Source organism: Entelurus aequoreus, linkage group LG04 (assembly GCF_033978785.1).
Source record: "Entelurus aequoreus isolate RoL-2023_Sb linkage group LG04, RoL_Eaeq_v1.1, whole genome shotgun sequence".
NCBI lineage: Eukaryota > Metazoa > Chordata > Actinopteri > Syngnathiformes > Syngnathidae > Entelurus > Entelurus aequoreus.
In genome coordinates this window covers 49,598,932-49,611,839 of record NC_084734.1, presented here as the reverse complement: position 1 = coordinate 49,611,839, position 12,908 = coordinate 49,598,932, and the positions used below count along the sequence as shown (strand labels likewise).

The 12,908-nt window shown below is 39.4% G+C and overlaps 1 protein-coding gene across 7 annotated transcripts in view; it reads right to left on the bottom strand.

Annotated features, from left to right (window-relative positions):
- Positions 1 to 12,908, bottom strand: part of arhgap18 (Rho GTPase activating protein 18) — a 40,378-nt gene that overhangs the window by 9,263 nt on the left and 18,207 nt on the right. For all 7 annotated transcript variants that reach the window (XM_062045117.1, XM_062045118.1, XM_062045114.1 and 4 more), the window contains exons 6-12: positions 9,681 to 9,750; positions 9,282 to 9,400; positions 5,573 to 5,644; positions 5,387 to 5,480; positions 5,204 to 5,295; positions 5,066 to 5,143; positions 4,830 to 4,989 (exon numbers count right to left, since the gene is read on the bottom strand). In XM_062045117.1, coding sequence (XP_061901101.1) covers positions 4,830 to 4,989; positions 5,066 to 5,143; positions 5,204 to 5,295; positions 5,387 to 5,480; positions 5,573 to 5,644; positions 9,282 to 9,400; positions 9,681 to 9,750 — 685 coding nt within the window. The remainder of the gene's footprint in view (positions 1 to 4,829; positions 4,990 to 5,065; positions 5,144 to 5,203; positions 5,296 to 5,386; positions 5,481 to 5,572; positions 5,645 to 9,281; positions 9,401 to 9,680; positions 9,751 to 12,908) is intronic.

Genomic DNA, 12,908 nt, shown 5'->3' with positions numbered 1-12,908 from the left:
TATACATTATATATATACATACATACATATATATACTGTGTATATATATATATAGATATATACATATATATACTGTATATATATATATATATATATATATATATACATATAGATATATACATATATATATATATATATATATATATATATATATATATATATATATATATATATATATAGCAATGTTTTAATGCACTTGCAGAACTATATATATATATATATATATATATATATATATATATATATATATATATATATATATATATATATACACACACACTATATTGCCAAAAGTATTTGGTCACCCATCCAAATGATCAGAATCAGGTGTCCTAATCAATTGGCCCGGTCACAGGTGTATAAAATCAAGCACTTAGGCATGGAGACTGTTTCTACAAACATTGTGAAAGAATGGGACGCTCTCAGGAGCTCAGTCATTTCTAGTGTGGAACTGTAATAGGATGCCACCTTTGCAACAAATCCAGTTGTGAAATGTCCTCGCTCCAAAATATTCCAAAGTCAACTGTCGGCTTTATTATAAGAAAATGGAAAAGTTTGGGAACAACAGCAACTCAGCCATGAAGTGGTAGGCCCCTGACCCAGAGAGGGGTCAGCGCATAATGCAAAAAGGTCGCCGACTTTCTGCTCAGTCAGTTGCTACAGAGCTCCAAACTTCATGTGACCTTCCAATTAGCCCACGTACAGTACGCAGAGAGCTTCATGGAATGGGTTTCCATGGCAGAGCAGCTGCATCTAAGCCATACATCACCAAGTCCGATGCAAAGAGTCGGATGCAGTTGTGTAAATCACATCTCCACTGGACTCTTGAGCAGTGGAGACGTGTTCTCTAGAGTGACGAATCACACTTTTCCATCTGGCAATCTGATGGACGAGTCTGGGTTTGGAGGTTGCCAGGAGAACGGTACATTTCAGACTGCATTGTGCAGAGTGTGAAATTTGGTGGAGGAGGAATAATGGTGTGGGGTTGGTTTTCAGGAGTTGGGCTTGGCCCTTTAGTTCCAGTGAAAGGAACTGTGAATGCTCCAGGATACCAAAACATTTTGGACAATTCCATGCTTCCAAACTTGTGGGAAAAGTTTGGAGTGGGCCCCTTCTTCTTTCAACATGACTGCACCAGTGCACAAAGCAAGCATAAAGACATGGATGACAGAGTCTGGTGTGGATGGATGAACTTGACTGGCCTGCACAAAGTCCTGACCTGAAAAAGATGGACCGACATCATTTTGAACCCTATGGGTTAGGGATGGAATGGCACTTCAAGTTCATATGTGAGTCAAGGCAGGTGGCCAAATACTTTTGGCAATATAGTGTGTGTGTGTGTGTGTATATATATATATATATATATATATATATATATATATATATATATATATATATATATATATATATATATATATATATATATATACCATTGTGTAAATCGTAAATAATTGTAAAGAATACAATGATTTGCAAATCCTTTTCTCTTTTTTTCTTTTTTTTTTATAATGTCCTGCCCAGCTTCTCGGGCAAATCATATAGCAGATGTAGATGCCCATATCGGCTGTTCAGATTTAATTTACAAAAGAGAAGTGTAGGATACTTCTCTTGTTGCCTTACTTGTATTTTGACTTTATTAAATGTATTTATATTATCATTTGGTGCAGCCGGGCCGGAGCAGGAGGGGATAGAATTGCAGTGTATTCAATTGAATACACTGCAAAGACAAGATATTTTATTGCAAATATTAGCTTATTTGGAATTTGATGCCTGCAACATGTTTCAAACAAGCTGGCACAAGTGTATTGTGTACAGTATTGATCCTTGACAGAACTTCAGTGTTCATGAATTTTGGGTGCTGTAAAATGTCGCACAATGCCACTGAACTGCACTTACTACAAGCAACAACATAATGTTCTCTTGTAAAATAGCAACTGTTACAGTATATGTTGCTCTTTTTTACCTGTCAGTTTGCTTTTTTGTGTCCTTCACTTTGACTCCCTAACCTGACTCTCGCCAGATCCTTGTAGTTCACTCATCTCCAGCTCAGCTGATTAATTTGAATGTATCATCATTAATTGATTTATTTGTATTTTATTTTTCAGTATCAAATGGTTCAAGTCGGTCAAAAGATGTTTAAAGTTAAAATAAGGGTACTTTTTTTTTTAATTTCAGGCAAATTGATGCACTTATAATCTTTTCTGTTAAAGACAGTTAAATAACTGTTATTTTTTATTGTAAGTTGATCTATATTTTTTCTGTTTTTCTTTTTTTATGTTCATAAGGATAGAATGTTATGCAGAGGTGTACTTATAACAATTTTATAGACAAATGATACCATTTGTTGTCACACCGTAACAGAAAATAACTGAGAAGCACTGGGTAAATTAATATGAGTGCCAAAAAGACAACGGAACAGAAAATAGGTAGGCAATCGGTGTGGAGTAAAAAAAAAAAAAAAAGACTATTTGCAAAAAGTACATAAATGGCGCTCTCAAGTATGGAGCAATTAATGAAGCAGGCGAAGCGTTCCGCAGTAAGTTTTAATTGTGATGAGACTGGACATATATCACAGCGGAAGAGAAGGCACTAGTGGGACACAAGTAGGGGTGTAACAATTCGATTTGATATTTGTGGTTGGTTGCCGATACGATTCAGCTACAATATTTTTTAGAATGATGCGATATGAAACGATTCAGTGAGTTGAAATTGTTTCAGTAAATTTTTATAAAAAATATCAAGCAGTGTGAAATAAATAGGGAATATTGGATACTGCAGTTAAAGTTTCCTACATTCCTGTTATTTCTTGTAAGAGAATTAGGTATAAATTATGGAAACAAACAACAAATAATGGCCAATGCATTCACATCTTATTTGAACAAAGTGCCAGCAAAACTTAAGGTTGAATTAACAAGAGGAAACATTTTATGCTCACATTTTCAACATTAAAGCAATTTTCAATAAAAGTGCAGTAACCAACATTTTAACAGTAGATCTACATGCTAAATAAAGTTCCTCCATACAATATCTGTTCTCTGCCCTGGCATTGCCTATGAAGGACAGCGTCCCAGGTGTGCGGAAGCATGTATATCCACTCATCCCTGTTTTGGTGTTGGCTCTCGCTTCCTAATTTCCATAGCCTCTTTGATCCATCTCTTCTTTTTATGTATTTCTCATTAAATTACTTTTTGTGTTCCGGGAGTTGGTGCATTGCCGTAACTTGCACTGCTGTCACTTCCGTTGTGTCGGATGCGTCTTCTGTGGTTTAAAGTTGTGTTGCGGCTTTATCATTGTGTTGTGGTGTTTGTATTTATTTTGGCTTTTGCAATCGTGCTGTACCTGAAAGTTCTGATATTGAAATGCCTCGCAGTGGAGAAGGAGAGACAGTCGGAGATACACTCTGTCCCAGATGCTTTCTTAACAAGCGGTCACAAACTCAGAGTTAAAACACACATAAACAAGTGTGAAAGAACTGCTATTTGCCACAACTCACGTTTAGACACTCAGCACACAGACACCCAAACTCACGCGGGACTCGGTCCACTGGTCTGCCACTCTCGCACACACAACAGCACCATCTCTTAAAAGCACACAAGACACACACGTCACAGATATTACACTATTGTCTTGCGGCGTTTGCGTTTGTTATGACCTTTTTGGATCACCGTAGATATATGCCATTTTGTTTTGATGACACCGCAGACGTGAAAATAGAGTTAACGTTTAACATCTTTATTATTAAAAGTGCTAAACTTCAAATGAAGTCTACCGTTCTTGAATACAATATTTACCTTTTTCTAGTATCGTTAAAATTGATCTATTCCCTTTTAAAACACAGACCTCTTGGTAGGCAAATAAGCAGAGCACATTTCGATATACTTAAAATTTAAGAATATAAAACGATGTATTGACATATCGATCAATTGTTACACCCCTAGACACAAGCCAATAAAAGATCGCCTCCTCATCGTGTCCTTCAGCACACACACAACCTCCCTTCCCCCTTTCGTGACTGCCTGCTCCCTGCTCCAGTCAGCTGCACATTCGCCGACGACAAGGTAAAGTGGATTTTAATTTTCATTATTGTAGCAATATGGTTAAGGTTAAATATTTTCGTTCCTTTTTTCGTTGGGTCAAGTGACATAATATCATCCAATATCATCGCTGGGGGTCTATTAGGGAACTGGGATGTGATGCTTTTAACATACTGCAGTTTGTAATTTGCAGGTATCCAAAATGATGCAAGTTAGGAATATTACATTTTTAATTATCTGTACAAAAGAAGATAATATATTATTTATAAACAAGTAAATGTCACCAAGTTTAGAAGACAAGTGTTAACCAGATTAAATATTTTCTTAAATTAAAAAAATATCCCTAGTGAATGCTTTACTATTGGGTTGTGGACAAAATGAGATTATGTTTTCTGCAAAAAAATCCCTTTTTTCTGAGGGAAGAAAATATATATATTTTTTAAACCAAAAGTAAGCAAATTTGCAGGGTTTGAATGCTAAATGGCAAACATACAGGGATCCACTGTGATGAGATTTCACATTCAGGAAACAGCATCCTCTCAAATTATCACCTGCTTCTAATTATTGCCACACTTTCTTTGCTGTTTTGACAAATAAATGCCCCAGTCATAGTCAAAACATTTACGGAAGTTGGATACACGCCCTAATTAATGAATTCATGAAATTATGCTTCCAACTTTGTGGGAAGAGTTGGAGGATGGTTCTCTGTTCCGTGTGTTCATTGGAAGGTGTAAAATGCATTATTAAATGAGTTTGGTGCAGAAAAGTTCAGTGTTAGTGTGGGGTTATACATACTGTTGACTGCGATGAAGGCGTTGAGGTACTCGACAGTCAGCAACGAATGAGGCAGCTCCCTGATGAACAGCTTTAATAGGCTCGCTGCGTCATGCTGCTTCAACTGTTGCCACGAAAACGTCCCTTCGTAAAAGCAAGACTCCAGCTCCTGGCAGAGAGACTGGATTTTTTGTGGTGGAGCATGAACAACAGTAAAAAGACTCATGGTCCGAGCTTGTAAAAATTCATTTCCCTACTTTGACTCGAGTGGCAGCGCCAGGGATCCTCAGCAGGCCCTCTGTGTCTAATCCTGCCTCTTCGATGTGGCTGATAAACTGAGGAGGACAAGAAGTGTTCTAAAATTCAAGTGCCTTGATGGAGGTAACCATGCTCACCCTTTGCAGGATGAAAGGCACTTTGGTCCCAGCGGCTCTCCTCTGGTCCTGTTCTAATAAAGTGATGAGGGGAACCCCAAAGACGCCACTTTCTGTACAACACACAAACATTGCAAGGTAATTTTCTTTCATGTTTTAAGCCGGATGGCATGTGATATCATAATTTTTGCAGGAGCTCCACACCTTTGGTCTTCATTTTGACAGCCTTGTGAGCCTTCAGGTCGATACTGCCTGTGTCAAAAAGAGCGGTCATCTCCACTAGAGCGAGTCTTCGGACCTGATGGGATATTTAGACATTTAATACAACAGCACTAATGTTATCATGTAACTTTGCTGAATCACAACTTTTTTTTATTGATCGATTTCTACCTTTTTCATATCCATCGGGGACAGTTGTCCAATTCTGGTCTGACCGGTTTTGTCTCTGAGTAGCCTAAAGTTCTACAAAGGGAAAATTACATACGTATTGTTATCTAGTGTATATATTTATAATTATTTGACCCCGAGAGGGACAAGCGGTAGAAAATGGATGGGCATTCATTGGATAATCCAATAAATAATTTAATTTATTATTTCTAAATATTTCTAATTTATGTATTTTATCATATTTTTAACTCGATACTTTGGTCTAAAAAGGGAATTTTTAGTAGTAACACTCAATACCAGCTACCATCACCAGATGTCATTGTTTCCCTTACTCTATTTAAACCACAGGAAAAATATCAGTTTTGTAGTACAGGGTCTTGGCAGATTTTAACAAATCAAATTCAAAACTTTTTAAAAAACATATTGAAACTAATTTTAGACCATTTCAAATCCATACGGACAAAATGGTACAAGGACGTAAAGGAAAATCAGAGGGCCAGAATGAAATTTAAGTATATGAATTCATTCACTGCTCTTTCACATTGGAAAACAAAATGGGTAAACTAAATACACCAGAAGCTTTTCTGTGTAATAAAAAAAAATATTAGCAAACAGCCATTTTTGTAGTTTGCAATATAAGTGTTTACTTGCAAATTACCGATTACACTCGTCCCCAAGAGCTCCACAGTGACATGCCTGAATGACTATCAGCCTGTTGTACTAACCCCGGTAGTCATGAAGTGCTTCGAGAGGCTGGTCGTGACTCACATCAATGACGAGATCGACGTCCATGTGGACCCCCATCAGTACGCCTACAGGAAAAAACGCTCCACTGATGACGCCATCTCGACAGTGTTATAACCGCGTGGCTTCATAGTAAAAGAGTGCGGGTACTAGACTGGCCTGCCTGTCGTCCAGACCTGTCTCCCATTGAAAATGCATGGCGCATTATGAAGCGTAAAATACGACTGTTAAACAACTTAAGCTGTACATCAAGCAAGAATAGGAAAGAATTCCACTTAAAAAGCTTGAAAAATTGGTCTCAGTTCCCAAACGTTTACTGAGTGTTGTTAAAAGGAAAGGCCATGTAACACAGTGGTAAAAATGCCCCTGTGCCAAATTTTTTTGCAATGTGTTGCTGCCATTAAATTCTAAGTTAATGATTATTTGCAAAAAAATATTATGTTTCTCAGTTCGAACATTAAAGGCCTACTGAAATGAATTTTTTTTATTTAAACGGGGATAGCAGATCCATTCTATGTGTAATACTTGATCATTTCGCGATATTGCCATATTTTTGCTGAAAGGATTTAGTAAAGAACAACGACGATAAAGTTCGCAACTTTTGGTCGCTGATAAAAAAAAAGCCTTGCCTATACCGGAAGTAGCGTGACGTCAGAGGAGGAAGGGCTGCTCACATTTCCCCATTGTTTACAATGCAGCGAGAGAGATTCGGACCGAGAAAGCGAGGATGAAAGATTCGTGGATGAGGACCGTTAGAGTGAAGGATTACAGTGCAGTGCAGGACGTATCTTTTTTCGCTCTGACCATAACTTAGGTACAAGGGTTCATTGGATTCCACACTCTCTCCTTTTTCTATTGTGGATCACGGATTTGTATTTTAAACCACCTCGGATACTGTATCCTCTTGAAAATGAGAGTCGAGAACGCGAAATGGACATTACAGTGACTTTTATCTCCATGACAATACATCGGTGAAGCACTTTAGCTACTGAGCTAACGTGATAGCATCGTGCTTAAATGCAGATAGAAACAAAACAAATAAGCCCCTGACTGGAAGGATAGACAGAAGATCAACAATACTACCAAACTCTGGACATGTAACTACACGGTTAATGCTTTCCAGCTTGGCGAAGCTTAGCAATGCTGTTGAAGCATTGAAGCTAACTTAGCTACGGAACCTCGACAGAGCTATGCTAAAAACATTAGCTCCGCACCTACGCCAGCTCTCATCTGCTCATCACGACCCGTGCTCACCTGCGTTCCAGCGATCGACGGTACGACGAAGGACTTCACCCGATCACCGATGCGGTCGGCGGCCCGGAGACGGAGGAAGTCAAGGTGAGGTCCGCGGCTAGCGCGTCTGCTATCCATCTCAAAGTCCCCCTGGTTGTGTTGCTGTAGTCCGCCGCTAATACACCGATCCCACCTACAACTTTCTTCTTTGCAGTCTCCATTGTTCATTAAACAAATTGCAAAAGATTCACCAACACAGATGTCCAGAATACTGTGGAATTTTGAGATGAAAACAGAGCTTTTTGTATTGGATTCAATGGGCTCCGAATACTTCCGCTTCAACGATTGACGTCACGTGCAAACGTCATCTTATCGAAACGTTTTCAGCCGGAAGTTTGCCAGGAAATTTAAAATTGCACTTTATAAGTTAACCCTGTGTTGCAATGTTAAGATTTCATCGTTGATATATAAACTATCAGACTGCGTGGTCGGTAGTAGTGGGTTTCAGTAGGCCTTTAAATATCTTGTCTTTGCAGAATATTATTGAATATAAGTTGAAAAGGATTTGCAAATCATTGTATTCTGTTTTTATTTACAAATTACACAATGTGCGAACTTCACTGGTTTGGGCTTTTGTACTTGAATAGCCCTGCATTATAGCTTTTAATGCCAGTTGCTGTATAAACTTGGAGAAAAGATTAGGCATGAGACGCTGACCTGAAAATGTTGAAATAAATAATAGAAATAACTTATGAGAATTATGTTTTTTATAGTTATACTGTTGTGAGTACACTACGACCACAGAAAATGTTGCATGTACTTATTGAATGTATTAGTATGATTTCACTAATAAACATCTCAAATTGATCTCCTTCAGCAATTGGCACCACTTTACCCACATAACACTGTTTTGGTGGGGTTAAGTTGATCCTTGTATCGTTGTGCAAGTGTTTGTTGCGTTTCAGCAAATTTTGACACTGACTTCATTTTTTTCGGATTTTGGACTTTTACATTATCATTCCATTCACTTTCACAGAAATGTTTACAAATGTTCCCTCCTCCATGTCTCCACATCCGGGTCCTAAACACTTTATATGTTTCCATCCAGTGATCAATTGATCGTTCTAGAGCAACACATCGTTGAACTTGCACTTACCCATCTTATGCAAGTAAATCGGCTTTGTTGTGGGCTTTCTTTTAGTTTTCTCTGCTGCGATGGTAAGTTGTAACAACACATCGCTGCGCACGCACAGCAGACTTGCTGATGGTGTGCGATAAATTCCGACCGGGGGAGCACAGGTAGCATACTTTAGTTCCGTTTTGTAGTTACCTTATAGCGTCCTCAAAAATCGAAACAATTATAGCAAGACTGAAGTTTATGTATGTTTTTAAAAAAGTAATGTTAATAGATTTTTAAGACCCATCCATCCATCCATTTTCTACCGCATATTCCCTTTCAAAATAATTTTTTATAACCTTTTATGAGATTTTAGAATAATTTTAGACATTTTAAGGGGTTAAATTCAAATTGTTGGAACTTGGATATGAGACTTTTATTTAAGACATTTTAAGACCCAACGGACACCCTGTAGTAGTTTTAGCCATGTCCTGATTAAATTCAGGTTGTGTCCTTAGAGGAGGTAATAATAACTACAGACAAAGTTGATGAAATAAAAATACTTACTATGAGCTAATAAAAAGACAGTACTGATTATGTGAATGTTCAGCGTCTCACCGGTAACTTGTCATCTGGCGAGTTGGGGCTTGTTTTGGTGGTGAGAAGATGCTGGTTGTCCCTGTAGCTGAGTGCTTGCTCTGAAAATGCCACGTCAACGTTCATGACTGTCTCTGGTTCTGGCAGACACGAGCAAAATAAATAAAATAGGGGACATTTTCAGGACATTTATTACAGCTTAAGCAATAGTAGAAGTTTGTTTATGTAGCTAAAGTGCAGTTAAGTTTGGCATGTTTTACTAACAGACTAAGCAAGGAGATGGAAAAGAGAGTTGAGGATTTTCCATTCACTTAAAACCATCCCTTTAAGGTTCTGCAGTAAAGTAATGTGTGTGTGTGAATGCACAGAATGGTTTCATGTAGCTGACTAATGTCAGTAATGCATCAGCTGAGACATTACCGGCTGAGTTGGTGTCGTTTGCTGCGCTCTCACTTCCTTCTTTGACCTCTCGAGGCTCTTTATCCTGTAACTAGACAAGACACATAAGAACAGTGGAATTAATCATCACCAATACAAAAACAAAAATATAAATGCAACACTTTTGTTTTTACTCAAATTTTTCATTAGTTGAACTCAAAAGATATATACAAATTTTACTATATACACAAAAGACCTATTCCTCTCAAATATTGTTCACAAATCTGCCTAAATCTGTGTTGGCAAATGAGCATTTCTTCTTTGCCAAGATAATCTGTCCCACCTCACAGGTGTGGCATATTAAGATGCTGATTAGACAGCATGATTATTGCACAGGTGTGCCTTAGGCTGTCCACAATAAAATACCACCCTGAAATGTGCAGTCTCATCACACAGCACAATGCCACAGATGTCGCAAGTTTTAAAGGAGCGTGCAGTCGGCATGCTGACTGCAGGAATGTCTATACCATAAGCCATCTCCAAATGTGTTTCAGAGAATTTGGCAGTACATCCAACTGGCCTCACAACCGCAGACTACGTGTAACAACACCAGCCCAGGACCTCCACATCCAGCAGGTGCACCTCCATGATCGTCTGAAACCAGCCACCCTAACAGCTGCTACAACAATAGGTTTGCATAACTAAATAATTTCTGGACAAAGTGAGAAACCGTCTAAAGGAAGCTCATCTGCATGCTTGTCATCCTCATCGGGGTCTCGACCTGACTGCAGTTCGTCGTCATAACCGAATTGAGTGGGCAAATGCTCACAATCGCTGGCGTCTGGCATGTGTTCTCTTCACGGATGAATCCCGGTTTTCACTGTTCAGGACTGATGGCAGACAGTAAGCGTGGCGTCGTATGGGAAAGCGGTTTGCTCATGTCAATGTTGTGAATCGAGTGGCCCATGGTGGGGGTGGAGTTATGCAATGGGCAGGCATATTTTATGGACAACAAACGCAAGTGCATTTTATTGATGGCATTTTGAATGCACAGATACCATGACAAGATCCTGAGGCCCATTGTTGTGCCATTTACCCAAGACTTGCAGATAGGTGTTTAGCAGGTGAGCATCAGGCAGCTAACTCTCCCCAAACATCAATCTGTCAATCCTTTCCGTGTCCGGGCCAGGTAAGGTTCCCCGTGTTGAGTCAAATTAAGCCGCAGGCTCCACTCCTGGTGGTGCCCTTCCGTCAATTCCTTTAAGTTTCAGCTTTGCAACCATACTCCCCCCGGAACCCAAAGACTTTGGTTTCTTTGGTTTCCATCTTTATGTGCTCGACGCCTCAATCATTGGTATGTTTTCATCTACGAAACCATTCTGGGTATCACTCCATCTTATCTGTCTTGTCTTTTAACAAAGAAACAAGGAAGTCACAATCTTCGTTCAATGAATGTTCTGCAATTTGTCGTCCCCAAAGTAAGAACTGAACTGGGCAAGAAAGCATTTAGGTTTTCAGCAGCGAAGGCTTGGAATAACCTACAATCGAATATTAAACTTCAAACCCTTGTTACGTTGAATGAGTTTAAAGCTTCTGTGAAAGGACTGCAGTCTACCTTGTCTGTATGCACATGTGTTATGTGAGCAAGTTTTAATGTCGTAAATGTGATGTTTTATGTATTTGTTTACTGTTTTTAATGTAACCTTGCTGCTGCCCTCTTGGCCAGGTCTCCCTTGGAAAAGAGATCTTTGATCTCAATGGGATTTTACCTGGTTAAATAAAGGCTAATAATAATAATAAATGATAATAAACACCTCCCAGTCAACTACTAGTAACATCACTATGAGCCCGTTGACCTTCTAGAAACTTAAACTGCAGCTCAGCTCGCTCGCAGTCCTGGCTTGAGGTGAAGGCTAAATAGCTTTTAGCATAGCGTTAGCTCATTTTGCGGTGTGTGTGTGTGTGTGTGTGCGTGTGCGTGGAGTCTCTCACATGTTGATAAAAATATAACATTTACATAATATAAATCAACTACAGGCTTCCCAAATGCTGTAATAAATTAAGCATGATGAGTTGACTTGAAACGGTTTAATGTTGCACTTTTTATATGTAGAAGAAATGTTTTGTCATTCTATTTAATCTGAGCAACAACTTGAGGCAGTTTAATGTTGATTATTATAGTGTTCCCAATGTTAAAAGGATAAAGCCATTTTTTACAAATTTGGTAAATAAATAACCAAAAAATTAATTTTTTTTTTTTTCTTACTGTACCGAAAATGAACCAAACCGTGACCTCTGAACCGAGGTACGTACCGAACCGAAATTAAAAGACAGTGCCGGCCAAGAATTAACATCGAGCTGTTGAGTGACACCACCTACCAACAACAGCTGCAGGAGGCCTTTAGCGCAGCATTGCCCAAACAGTACCCAGAGGATACAGAAACACACTGGAGCACACTTTCGACTGCCATAATGAAATCCTGTAAAAATATCCTTGGTCTCAAAAAGCGGAGACATCAAGACTGGTTTGATGAGAACAACACTGAGATCCAGCAACTAATTGACAACAAGCGGCAAGCTTTCATCACTTGGCAAAACGACATCCACTGCAAAGTGAAAAGAGTAGCCCACGCCAAAGCGAAGGCAGCTGTCCAAACACAGGTTAGGAAACTGAAGAACCAGTGGTGGACAAAGAAGGCTCTGGAGATCGAGCAGCTTGCTGACTCTGGAGACACGAGAGGCTTCTTCGATGCCACAAGAGTGGTGTATGGTCCCAGCCACTGCTGCCTAACCCCCCTTCGCTCAAAGGATGGTCTGCTGCTGCTGAAGGACAATGACGCAATTTCAAACAGGTGAAAAGAACACTATGAGGACCTCTTAAACAGGGACACTATACCTGAGATGAAGGCTCTTGACCAACTCCCACAACAACCCACAGATGAAAGCATGGGAGAACCACCTACCTTGGATGACCTGCAAGATGCCATTTGGAAGATGAGGAACAACAAGGCTGCTGGGCCCGACGGCATTCCAGCAGAGGTCCTGAAGAAAGGCGGACCCGATCTTACCAAGCACATCCATGCCCTGCTTCTCAAAATATGGGAAGAACAGGAAATCCCTGCACAGCTCAGAGATGTCCTAATTGTCTCCATATTTAAGAAAGGAGACAAGGCAGACTGTGGGAATTACCGTGGCATCTTTCTCCTGTCCACCATAGGGAAAGCCCTCGCTCGGGTTTTGGCCAACAGACTCACCCCCCTGTCAGAAAGC